The 13,612-nt window shown below is 43.9% G+C and overlaps 1 protein-coding gene across 1 annotated transcript; it reads right to left on the minus strand.

Moving 5' to 3' along the window:
- Positions 1–9,739: 9,739 nt before the first annotated feature.
- LOC136134672 (transcription initiation protein SPT3 homolog) lies at positions 9,740–10,594 on the minus strand. Its single transcript, XM_065892349.1, has 2 exons — positions 10,047–10,594; positions 9,740–9,890 (listed from the first exon to the last, which is right to left on the minus strand). Exons 1-2 carry the CDS (start codon positions 10,592–10,594, stop codon positions 9,740–9,742), a joined length of 699 nt encoding a protein of 232 aa, XP_065748421.1.
- Positions 10,595–13,612: the final 3,018 nt, after the last annotated feature.

A 13,612-nucleotide genomic window follows, 5' to 3' on the forward strand; every position in this document is an offset into this window, starting at 1 on the left:
CTGATGAATATAGATGCACTCAACAAAATACTAGCAAACAGAAGCCAACAACACATTAAAAGGATCATACACCATGATCAAGTGGGATTTATCAGGGATGCAAGGATTCTTCAGTATACACAAATCAATCAATGTGATACACCATATTAACAAATTGAAGAGTAAAAACCATATGAGCCTCTTAATAGATGCAGAAAAAGCTTTGACAAAATGCAACACCCATTTATGATAAAAATTCTCCAGAAAGTGGGCATAGAGGAAGCCTACCTCAACATAATAAAGGTCATATATGACAAACCCACAGCAAACATCATTCTCAGTGGTGAAAAACTGAAAGCATTTCCTCTAAGATCAGAAACAAGACAAGGATGTCCACTCTTGTCACTATTTTTCAACATAATTCTGGAAGTCTCAACCACAGCAATCAGAGAAGAAAAAGAAATAAAATGAATACAAATTGGAAAAGAAGAAGTAAAATTGTCACTGTTTGCAGATGACATGATACTATACATAGATAATCCTAAAGATGCCAGCAGAAAACTACTAGAGCTAATCAATGAATTTGGTAAAGTAGCAGGATACAAAATTAATGAACAGAAATCTCTTGCATTCCTATACACTAACAGTGAAAGATCAGAAGGAGAAATTAAGGAAATAATCTCATTCACCATTGCAACAAAAAGAATAAAATACCTAGGAATAAACCTACCTAAGGAGGCAAAAGACCTGTACTAAGAAAACCATAAGACACTGAAGAAAGAAATCAAAGATGACACAAACAGATGGAGAGATATACCATGTTCTTGGATTGGAAGAATCAATATTGTGAAAATGACTATACTACCCAAAGCAATCTACAGATTCAATGCAATCCCTATCAAATTACCAATGGCAGTTTTTACAGAACTAGAACAAAATTTAAAATCTGTATGGAGACACAAAAGACCCTGAATAGCAAAAGCAATCTTGAGGGAAAAAAACAGAGCTGGAGGAATCAGACTCCCTGACTTCAGACTATACTACAAAGCTACAGTAATCAAGATAATATGGTACTGATGCAAAAACAGAAATATAGATCAATGGAACAGGATAAAAAGCCCAGAGACAAACCCATGTACCTATGGTCACCTAATCTATGACAAAAGAGGCAAGGATATAAAATGGAGAAAAGACAGCCTCCTCAATAAGTTGTGCTGGGAAAACTGGACAGCTCCATGTAAAAGAATGAAATTAGAATACTCCCTAACACCATACACGAACATAAACTCAAAATGGATTAAGGACTTAAATGTAAGACTGGACACTCTAAAACTCTTAGAGGAAAACATAGGAAGAACACTCTTTGACATAAATCACAGCAAGATTTTTTGACTCACCTCCTAGAGTAATAGAAATAAAAACAAAAATAAACAAATGGGACCTAATGAAACTTAAAAGCTTTTGCACAGCCAAGCAAACTATAAAAAAGATAAAAGAGAACCCTCAGAATGGGAGAAAATATTTGCAAACGAATCAACGGATTAATCTCCAAAATATATAAACAGCTCATGTAGCTCAATATTAAAAAAACAAACAACCCAATCCAAAAATGGGCAGAAGACCTAAATAGACATTTCTCCAAAGAAGATATACAGATGTACAAGAAGCACATGAAAAGCTGCTCAACATCACTAATTATTAGAGAAATGCAAATCAAAACTACAACTCACACTGGTTAGAATGGGCATCATCAGAAAATCGATAAACAACAAATGCTGGAGAGGGTGTGGAGAAAAGGGAACCCTCTTGCACTGTTGGTGGGAATGTAAATTGATACAGCCACTATGGAGAACAGTATGGGGATTCCTTAAAAAACTAAGAATGGAATTACCATATGACCCAGCAATCCCACCACTGGGTGTATACTCAGAGAAAAACACAATTCAAAAAGACACATGCACCCCAGTGTTCATTGCAGCACTGTTTACAATACCCAGGTCATGGAATCAACCTAAATGCGCACTGATAGACCAATGGATAAAGAAGATGTGGTACATATATAAAATGGAATATTACTCAGCCATAAAAAAGAATGAAATTGGGTCATTTGTAGAGATGTGGATGGACCTAGAGACTGTCATACAGAATGAAGTAAGTCAGAAAGAGAAAAATAAATATCATATTTTAACACATATATGTGGAATCTAGAAAATGGTACAGATGAACTGGTTTGCAAGGCAGAAATAGAGACACAGACGTAGATAACAAACGTATGGACACCAAGTGGGGAAAGCGGGGGTGGCGGTGGTGGTGGTGGGATGAATTGGGTGATTGGGATTGACATGTATACACTAATATGTATAAAATGGATAACTGATAAGAACATGCTGTATAAAAAATAAAATAAAATTCACAAAAGAATAGCAAAAAACAAAAACAAAAACAATAATTACACTTAAGTGTCCATCCCCTTTCCCCGTCCCATGTAAACACCATCCTGAAATTTCTACTTGTCATTTCTTTGATTTTCAAAACAGACACACACATACACACTTTTTGTAGTTCTAGCTTTTTTTGAAATTTACAAAAGAATATCATGCTGTATACAATCTTCTGAGACTTGCTTTTTTCTTTTAATATAAATATTACCAATATCCAACCAAATTGTAATATGGGCTATAGTTCATTCAATTTTGCTGCTGCATATAAAATATCCTTTTCTGAAAATATATCACAATTTACCGATTTCCTGTCAATGGATAGTAATGGAGTTGTCTCTATTATTTTGCTATTACAAACAGTACTGCTAAAAATATTATTGTACATGTATCCTGGTGCATCTCTCCTCATACACCCACACTTACATACACACACATACATATCTTGAAGTGGAATTTCTGGGTTGTAGAGTATCTGAAAATTTAAGCTTATAAGATAATACTAAATTTTTAATCAAAATGGTTGTGTAAATTTACACTCCCATGCACAGTGTATAGTAGAATATTTGACCAACATTCTTTCTAACATTTGCTATTGTCAGACTTCTTTATTTATTTTTTATTTTTAACCATTTTAATTGAAGTATAGTTAATTTACAATGTTGTGTTAGTTTCAGGTGTACAGCAAAGTGATTCAGTTATATCTATATATATCTATATTTCTCTCCATATATACATAAATATATTCTTTTTCAGATTCTTTTCCATTATAGGTTATTACAAGATATTGAATATAGTTCCCTGTGCTATGCTCTCAGACTTCTTAATCTTTGTAAATTGAATGGGGTCATTGGGATTTCATTGTAGCCTTTGTTTTCCTTTACCTGATTACTAATGAGGTTCAGCAAATGTTTATTAAAGATTTGGTTTCCTTTTCTGTGAAATGCCTAATTGTGACTTTAGTTCATTTTTCTATTGTTTTTCCTTCTATGAATGACTTGAGGCATTTTACACATTCTTTATATGTCCTTTGTTGGTTTTCTGTTACAATTGTATTTTTTCCAGTTTGTACATTATTGCTTACCTTTCTTTAAAATGTCTTTTAATGGACAGAAGTAATTATTTTAATATAGCTCATTATTCTTTTTGTTTTATGATTAGCTCTTTTATTGTAAATTGTTTAAGAAATTACTTCCCACGTCAAAGTTATAAAGATATTAACCTGTATTTTGCACTAAATGCTTCAAAGTCTTATATTTTCCATTTTGGTCCTTAGTTCATCTTGAATGGATTTTTTGTGTATAGGGCAAAATATGGATCCAGTTTCACATTTTTCATTTCTGTCATATTACATGATAGGTCTGCTGGGGATTGTCTATTCTAGTTCATATTGGCCAGTTTCTATCATCATACTGTCTTAATTACCGTGATTTCATAATATATTCTGATAACTGGTAGGGCAAGTCTTTCCTCCCTTTTCTTCTTCAGAAATATCTAGGATATTCTTGGCCCTTTCCTCTTCCATATTAGTTTACAATCAGTTTGTTAGGTTGAATTTTTAAAAAGCTCTATGGAGATTTTTATTGAGGTTGAATTGAATCTAAAATTAACCGTATTAAATATTTCTATTTGGAGACATGGGATAGATATGTCTCTATTTATTTAAGTCTTTCATATCTTTCAGTAAGGTTTTCCCCCCAGCTTTTAATTTGGGAACAATAATCAGGACTCCATATATCCACAAGAGTAGTAAATCAATACCTGCACACCCTTGAAATGTTTGCTTTAGCTCTCTATCTTTATATGAGTATTAATGTATTCTTTTGTTCTGAACAATTTGAGGGTAACTTACTCTCAAGTTATGAAATTATACTCCCAAATATTTCTGCATATAACTCCTAAGTACATAGATGTCCTTCTGCATGAGCACAGTGTAATGATCATAGTCAGGAAATTTGACACTGATGCATTATTATTTTCTAATATAAAGTTCTTAATAAAAAGTCTTCAATTGCTCCTTTAATGTCCTTCATAGCTGATTTAAAAAGCATCAGGATCAAATCAAAGATCTCACACCATATTTAATTGCTTTGTCTTTTTTCTCCTTTAATCGAGAGCTGTTCCCCACCTGTCATTAACCTGTGTGAATTTTTGTCTTTTGTGATATTTTTGAAAGTACAGGCCAGTTGTTTTGCAAAAATGTCCTTCAATTTAGATTCCAAATGGTTGTCAAATATACACTCCCACCAGGAAGTGTTGTATGATTGTTTCCTCAAGGTTAGATTCAGGTAAAACATTTTTGGCAGGAATTCCTCAAGGTTAGATTCAGGTTAAACATTTGTGGCAGGAATACTATAACACTGAGATGTCCATCTCAGTGTATCACATTTGAGGGTACAGTGTCATCTGTGTAATTATTGGTGAAGTTAGATTTGATCATTTGGCTGAGGAAGTATCTCTCAGTAATTTATTATAATTATTTACATGTAGATCTTACACAACTTTTAGTTACTATTATGCCTAAGTACTTTATAATTTTGTTGCTATTATAGTTAGAATCATTTAAATATTGTTTTCTATGGCAATTGTTGGTTGCTGGTGTATAGAAATGCAATGACCTTTGTATATTGCCTTTATGTCCAATTGCCTTGCTCTCCTAATAATTCTAATAATTTGTGGATTTTTTTGTTTTGTTTCATTTTATGTGGACAATCATATTATCTGTGTTTAATGACAGCTTTATCTCTCCCTTTCCAGTCATTTATGCCTGAATGTCTTTTTCATTTATTAGGGTTGAAGTTTCTCCTTTGTGCTCTCTCAGCCCCAGTGCTTCCCTGTCATGCAAAAAATTTTCTCTTCTGAACCTAAATTCTAAGGAAGGACCAAATATGTGTGTTTCCCTGCCAGTTGGTCCCTGTCTGTTGTCTTAACTTCTTTCTGTCCCTGTGAGTCTTTGTCAATATCCATGTCCTAAGAAATTTCTATAGCTGTGGAAACCAGGATAAATTTCTCTGGTGGAAACCTACCTGTGGAGTCTAACAAGATTAGTGGGGTGAAGTTAAAACAAAGCTTTGAAGGTGAGGGCAACTCCTTCAGGAGTTGGTCCAGGAATTCCAGTGAGAAGGTATTACAATGTGTGGCAAGGTCTTGAGAGTCTTACCTGAATACAGGGTGGGCTTATGCTCAGAGACAGCTGTGGCTTTGGCTGGTTGACTCTGTTGACCTCCTACCACTTTTCCCTGTTCACTGCTTTGGGGCAGAGGGGATTGAGGAGCAGAAAGGATTATGCCAAGAGATGCTGTGATTGGAGACCTGTAGGTCATCCTGGGCTTGGCTCTATCCTCTGTTGTTTTAGGGCTGAACAACTGGGTCCTTGGGACAGGCTGGCACAACAGCAGGTCTTTCCTTGACTCCTCCAGTCATGCACAGTCCTCATCCCACCCCATCAATACCTGCCTGAAGCATGGCTGCCTCTCCCACCAGAGTGGCGCTCCTCAAGGGCAGGGCCAACTTCTTATATCTTCCTGTGGTCCCTAGCACCCAGCACGTTGGGGAAGGGACATCAGAAAATGCTTGATCATTAACATTTGTGGGGTAGCTCAGATCATGTCTGTCCACAGACATTATCCAGGCATAATCTCTTTTTCCAAAAGTCACGACAATTCTTTGAAACATGGTAGGGATCATCACCCATTTTATAGCCAACGCAACAGAGATGCAGAGAGGTGAGCGATACATCCAGTTTCACACTGCTGGTAAGTGGCTGGCAGTCTATATGCTGCTTCACATCTGCTGCCTCTGGAGGGATCCACATCTGGAGGGAGGCTCAGTCCTCCCACTGGGGAATGCTCAATGTAGGGAGACTCCTACTGTGGTTGGGGAGATAGGGAGCTCTGTCTGGTTTCAGCCTCCTGTGATTCTTTCCCCGGTGGTGTCTGTTCCTTTTGGCCAGCAGAGGGAAGCACTGAAACACAGAACTTTCTGAAGTCCAGGACTGCTTTGGGTTCACCCTCCCTTTCCTCCCTTTCCACAGTCAGAGCCTCGGCAGAGTTCTAGGCAAGTAATAATGACTGCCGTTTACTGAACGCCTACTACGTGCCACAATTATTATCATATATATTATTTTTAATCTTTAAAACAACTGCACGTGGAAGGGAGGACAGTCTTCATTTTCTGGATGGGGAAACTGGCTCAGAAATTAAGTCACTTTCCTGTGGCCATGGAACTGGTAAATGGTATACCTGGGATGTGAACCAGGTCTGCTGGTTCCAAAGGATTGGTGTGTCTCCCTTAGCAAGTTCAGGACAAATGTCTGTTGAACAAACTTGTTGAATGGAGTCAAGGCAGGGTCCTCCTCCCTCCCAGACACGCTACTCCTCCAAGCCATCCTACTTCTTGGGGTTGACACCACACAGAGCTGAGTGCAGATCTCCAGCTTGAGGAGGAAATCACCCTGCTCCCTGCCTTCTACCTCCTGATTCTGTCACCGCCCAAAGTCTCCCATAACGTGTTTCTCTTCTTTCTTTCTGAAGCTGCCTCCAATGCCTCTTTTCCATCCAAAGCTGGGACAGGAAACAGGAGCTTGGGGCTAGAGTCTGGGACACTGGACTGGACTGGACTGATGACCTCTGACCTCTGGTCTTGCTGCTGCTAGTCTTACACCCAGGTGATCCTCAGTGGCCACTGTCCTAGTATAAGCCTCCACCCTTTCTTGTCAGCCCTCCTCACTGCTCTCCTACCCTCTAGGCCTTTCCACCTCTCCACATTAATCCCCACATTAGCCAGAGTGGCTAATGCCTCAGTTCCCTTCAAATCTTTCAGCCCTCCCCATGGCCTCGGGTAAAGCCCCAGCTCCTCAGCCTGGCCTGCAAGGCTTGGTGTGATCTGGGTCTGGCCTGCCTCTCCAGCCTCTTCCTTCAGTCTGCCCCATCCTCATGCCCAGTGCCCCGGCATTACTCAACAACTGGCTGGCTGTCCCCTACCTCTGTGGCCTTGGCCATCCACATTATTTTCTCTGCTAGGGAAGGCTTGCTTATCGTTCCAGACTCAATTCTAGTGACTCTCTTCTGGGCATGCTTCCATGACCTCTCTTTCCACCCCAGCTGGAACAAATTCCTCCTCCTCTCCCTTCCCTGTGGTTCCAGTAATGGGAAGCACTTCCCTGCCCTAATTCGTTCTCTGTTTTTCTCTCCCACTCCTCTGTGAGCTCCTCCATGTCTGAGATAGTTCTGTGTCCCCAGCACTCAGTACGGGGCCCAGCACATAGTAGTAGCTTAGTGGGTGTCTGTTGAAAGCATGATGGCTTTACTGCTCAGGCCTGCGGCCTCAGGCTCCACCTGCTGCGATCTCCTCTGAAGTTATGGGGAAACTGGGCAAAGTTGTATGAAGAAAGAGCTTCAACGTCCCTGCTGGTCAGGCTCCCCCTTCCTCTGGACACCCTTCCACATTGAGTAAGCATCCCCCACCATATCCCGCCATGGCCACGGGGAGATCCTGCCTTGGAGTTCTGCCTTGGCATAAGCCTTGAGGCACATTCCCTCCTTCCTTCTCTCCCAACCACTTCCCTCTCCAAAAGTCTGCCAAGAGTCTATAAAATGTGCAGCTCCTGGCATCCCCTGTTGCCTCCTGGCTTTACTCACCCTCTGTTGTCAATGGTCAGGAGAGAGGGTGAGGGAGCAGGTGGGGTTGGAGATAGGAGAGAGTGGAGGTGGAGAGGGTGAGTCATACCTTGATGTTCTAGGGCTTCCATCTTCTCGGTGACGGGGCAAGGAGAAGTAACTCCTCCTCTTTGGCACTTTTTGCAGGGAAGGGGATGAATGATTTAATATCAGGAACCCCGACATCTTCCCTGAGGGCAGGTCCTCAGAGGCACCTGGAGCCAGCAGGTGCCTGCTTTTTAGCAGAACCTGATTCACATTTTCTGCCCTTGTCTTGTCCTCTCCCACTCACAGACATGTTTGCATTACATGAGTTCTGATTTGCTTTACTATTAGACAAACTACTATTTGTGGAGGGATTCACTTTTCAATCCATCTATGCTGATTTTTTTTGCGGTACGCGGGCCTCTCACTGTTGTGGCCTCTCCTGTTGCGGAGCACAGGCTCCGGACGCGCAGGCTCATTGGCCATGGCTCACGGGCCTAGCCGCTCCGCGGCATGTGGGGTCTTCCCGGACCGGGGCACAAACCCGTGTCCCCTGCATCGGCAGGCGGACTCTCAACCACTGCGCCACCAGGGAAGCCCCAAGATGATGCTCTTAATTGGAGTTTTTGGCTGCCCCAGGCAGCTAGTATGTCTGATGAGGAGGTAGTGGGGGCCAGGCAAGGCTTGGTCGGTGTGTGGCTTGAACGCCAGGTGAGGGCTTGCCCTTCTCAGCCAGACCCCTGAGGGCAGAAAGTATTGGGAACTTACATCTGGAAAATGCCAAGAGGGGTGGAGCTGGACAGGGTCTGAGGGGAGGGCTATAAGAGTCCACCCTCATGCGGAAACATGCCCTCCTACCTGGGTTCCTCCAGAGGGGAACAGAAGCCCTGTTTACCTGAGGTCACACTGCCATTGGGTCTAGCTGAGGGAAAGTGCTGAGTCATTATCCCTAGTAGGAGAGGGAAGGGAAAAGTAGGAAAGAAGAGAGGAAGGAGAGAGGGTGAGAGACAAGTAAATTGGTCTTTTTGGAATGTCAGATGGAGTTTTCTCTGATGTGCCAAACACACCCCTCCCCACTATGTGTTCTAAAGCAATTGAGAAATACTCATATCTCTTTTCTTGGTACCTGGGAAACTAGGTATTTACACAGGGCTCCCAATTTTTCTGACTCCCCAGGACCAGGCTGGTACAGCTGACCATTGACTCAGGGTCCACTGAACTAATGAGGGCAATAAAACGGGAGTAGCACATACATTTATTATTTATTTATTGGCTGTGTTGGGTCTTCGTTGCTGTGTGTGGGCTTTCTCTAGTTGCAGGGAGCAGGGGCTACTCTTCCTTGCTGTGCATGGGCTTCTCCTTGCAGTGGCTTCTCTTGCTGTGGAGCATGGGCTCTAGGCACGTGGGCCTCGGTAGCTATGGCACACGGGCTTCAGTAGTTGTGGCTCGCAGGCCCTAGAGCACAGGCTCAGTACTTGTGGTGTACGGGCTTAGTTGCTCCACGGCATGTGGGATCTCCCCTGACAAGGGCTTGAACCCGTGTCTCCTGCATTGGCAGGCAGATTCTACTTTTGTTTGTTTTGCGGAGAAGGTAAACTTGTATTTTATTTTGCCCAAGGAGGGGAGCAGAAATCACCTTAATATAACATTGCCTTTCCTGTTGTCGCAGTCACAGTCACATCAGCAGGCAAGAAAAGCCATCCCATTCCTGCGGTAGGCACTTGTGAATGCGGAAAGGGGGCCAGTCTTGTGGCCGTAGTGTCGAACGGCCTCTCTGATGTGACAGGGCTGGATGGCATTGCTGTGAGCCTCAACACCACAGGCCGCGGTGCTCTTTTTTCTTTTCCTTCGTTTGGTTTTAGCTGAGTCTTGTCTAGCACCCCCATTCCCTAGGGATCCAGATGTGGTTCTCCCTGAGAGCTGTGATCCAGATGATGGAGGGCTCGGTGTAGGAGAAGGTGTGTTCTCAGGAGAGTCTGGGTAGGACCTCAGGCAAGATCCCTCAGCAGAGCTGTGATACTGAATGAAGGTGGCAGAAATGGCATGGCTGAAGGGGTCTCCTGCCTTGGTTACCATGTCCTGCCTCATGAGAAGAGCCAGGTCCACTAACTGTGCCACAGCTTCATATGCTAAAATTTCCATAGCGACAACATTGGGCTTTATCTCCATCCTGCTGCAGTCCAACCAGTCTCGAAATTTGGAGGATTTTCTGGAGAAACTTAATTGTCTACTTTCACAGAATTCTGCATATTGAGCTGAATCCATACTTCGAGTTTGTCTTTCTGCTCTCTCCATTCTTTCTTGTTTAACTTCATCAATTTCATCATCTTCAAACATTGCCAAGAATTCTCCTGTTTGTTCAATAGAGTTGAGAAAGTCTTGAGCGATTTTTTGTCTTTTGTTCACATTATTACTGCCACTCAATTTGTCTTCCAGAAGGTCATCCTTGTCGATGCCTTTGACAATCTTTGATTTGTAGTCTCGGAAAAACACGTACTTTAGCAGTCTTCTAAGTTTTTTCTTATCTTTGTGCATCAAAAACAGAAGATCTTCAGCAGAGATTACCCTTGCTCCCTGAAGTTGATAAACCAGCAGCTTGCTGTAACAGGTTAATTAACTGAGTGTGTACTACATCTTCTACCAAAACTGCTGTTTCACGGAGAGGCCTCCTAGAATCACCTAAAGAAAACCCACATATTTTGGCAAGATGCACTTTCTCCAACCACCGCTAGATGCATCCAAATGCAGTGGCAATGGACAGCCTCTGTCTCACATCATACTCTGCAATTCTGCTGCAAAGCTTATAGACGTCCCTGTTCTTCCACTACTTGAAGTGGCAGTAGACATTGGGCTGGCTGCAGTATTATTCGTCTGTGGCTTAAATGGACAGGTCACTTGCTGGCCTTATTCCAGATAGCTCATCTCTGTTCTAGGAACGCTTGTAGACCCGGCTGCACGTCGCGCGTGGAGAATGTGGGGTTAGAGATGGTTCGGTTTTGGCGGCGGTGGCGGCGGCCGGGGACACGCTTGGAAAGGGGCGCGGGGGGCGGGGGGAGGCGCTGAGCGTGTCTAAAGGGAAAGGGTGGTTGGGCGCGTCCGGGGGGACAAGATGGCGTGAGCTCCACTCTCTCTGTGGGGCGGGGGTTGGCGGAGGTGGAGGAGGGAGGGCTACGAATGCCCCCACCACTCTCCGGCAGGCGGATTCTTAACCACTGCGCCACCAGGGATGTAGAATTAACATGTAGGCCCTACCCCCTGCCTTCTGACCCGTGTCATCTCAGCCCTGCCCATGCACTCAGTTACATAACCAGGAGGCACAGAGCCCTAGGTCTTAGCTTGGGTCTCCCCAGAATGCAGAGCAGATGACTTACCCCAGAAAATAGGAGTGGTGGGTGGCTGGGAAGAGTGTCTAGGGAAGGAGGCAAAGCCAATCGGAGCTGGTTACCCCTGGGGGCAAAGGGCTCAGCCCTGCGGGACTGGACTGCTGAGGGACTGTTTACACCACAGTATTGCTTGCCTGGGGCATGGGAGGGGAGGGTATTTGTTTATCCACTAGATCCTTTTCTTCATTGATCATGTTGGGGTCCAGGGCAGCCCACCCCAGAACATGCCTCAGTGGCATACTGATTATTTTGAATTGAAGTTATTTAAGAAACAGTCCGTATGTAAGGGGGACACTTTGTCTCTCCTCTCTGTCTCCCTGAGAGCAGGAAATAAATCTCCCATGTGAAACTTGCCCTCCCTGTACGAGGAGGTAGAAGGATGCCCTTTTCCCCAGAGATAGGGAATTCAGGGCTGAGAGTTCACCTCTTTACTGATTTGCTACCCAAGCCCAAACCTGGCTTAAATCCTTTGCTAATAGAGCACCCAAACCTAAGTTTCTTTGTCCTGTCAATTCCTCTCAAATTCACTGTCTCTTTGTCTAAAAAGCATAAAATCTTTGGCTTGCTTTGGCCACTTCTCAGGCCCTATTTCTATGAGACCTCTGTATGCACCCACGAATCATATTTGTTTCTTTTTCTCTTGTTAATCTGTCTTGCATCAATTTTATTATTAGTCTAGCCACAAGAGCTCAAGATGGGTAGGGGGGGAAATTCCCCTTCGCTGACAGTCACATGTTGCCTCAGAGATGTCAACTGTCTGGTCCAACCAGGTGTGTGCACCTGTGCTGGCATGGCTGTGCAGACCCCTCCGGGTGTCCCACATGGCAGCTGCAGGGACGTCCTAAGGCAGAAAACTGAGAGATATGAGAGAGGTGAGGTGCCAACAGGCTACCCCTGTGTGCAACTGGGTGCTGTAGAAACGGTCAGAGCACAAAGGCGGGCAGAGAGGCAGTGAGATGGGGCATAAATGCTGCTGGAGCAGAGGTACCATCATTTGCCCCCTGGAGAGCACAGAGCATTGCCATGATCTCAGGATCCTCACCAAAGCCCCGTGACACCATCTGATTCACTGAGAGGGGACAAACGGAGGCACCAAGGGCAGCAGGGTTTCATCTGAGGTCACACAGTGAACCACAGAATTGAAACCAGAACCCACATTTCCTGACTCTCACCCAAGGGTCTTCAGTCTACTGGGATTACACAAAAGTGATCTTCCCAGGAACAGGGTCACCTGGCAGGCAGGGGAGTGCCTGAGCTCTGGACCCAGGCTCCTGGGAATACTGGGAGAAGTCTTTTTTTGGGGGGGGGACAGAACAATGTTAGAATGTGAGCTCCTTGTCTGTCTTGTTTATCATTTTATTTCAAGTACCCAGTGAAACATCTGGCACATAGTAGGTGCCCAATACATACATGTTGGTGAATGAATGAATCAGTTTGATGACTGATAGGAGAAAATTGGCACCACTGCTGGCTCCTCTTCTCTTGTACACAGACCTCCTCTTTGATGTTTATCTTCTCAGGCACTGAAAGATCTTTGTTCACTTGTTGTATGTAACTTCTTAGGTCTGCTGGGTTTTATCTGTTCTGCTCCCTCACCTCTTTTTCTCCTCCCATTTGCCAAGACTATCCCCATATTTCCCAGGGATGCGTCTCTTACTCATTTCTTTCAGAGTGTTACACAGCTCGCTGTTTTACCCAGAACCTAAAGTACCACACCATCCCAGGTGGAAGGGCTGGGGTCTGGCGTCCTTGGAAGATCAGGGATTCTAAGACAAGTCCTCCTCCATTATGCTGCATCCTTAGCTGTCCCTGTGGCAAAGCCATCCTTAGGGTGGATCAGAACACCTTGGAAGAAGACCCCTCCTCTCTCTGGTCAGAGCCTGCAGAATAACCAACTTCAGTCCAGCCTAGCCCCTTCACATTCCTCCTGCCCTCACCATCTACACACTCCATACTTCCCTCCCCTACTTCTCACACTTTCAGGACCAAGGTACTCAGCCAAAGCAGGTTGGGATGGCCCGTGAGCAAATACAGCCCAGGTGGAAGGAGCGGGGCTGACAAAGATCAGGAAGCCCTGGATGCCAGGGTGAGGAGCCATCTCCCCTGCCTCCCCCAACTCACTTTGGGCACTGACTGTAGCCCAAAGTGGGTAGCCGTGAAAACCGGCAAC

This window comes from Phocoena phocoena, chromosome 1 (genome assembly GCF_963924675.1).
Source record: "Phocoena phocoena chromosome 1, mPhoPho1.1, whole genome shotgun sequence".
Lineage (NCBI taxonomy): Eukaryota > Metazoa > Chordata > Mammalia > Artiodactyla > Phocoenidae > Phocoena > Phocoena phocoena.

Coding starts and splice junctions, on each gene's coding strand:
- LOC136134672 (XM_065892349.1), bottom strand. CDS start 10,594: ATGCACAAAGATAAGAAAAAACTTAGAAGACTGCTAAAGTACGTGTTT. Junction 9,891..10,046: donor GCTGAGGGATCTTGCCTGAG/GTCCTACCCAGA, acceptor AAGAAAAAAGAG/CACCGCGGCCTGTGGTGTTG.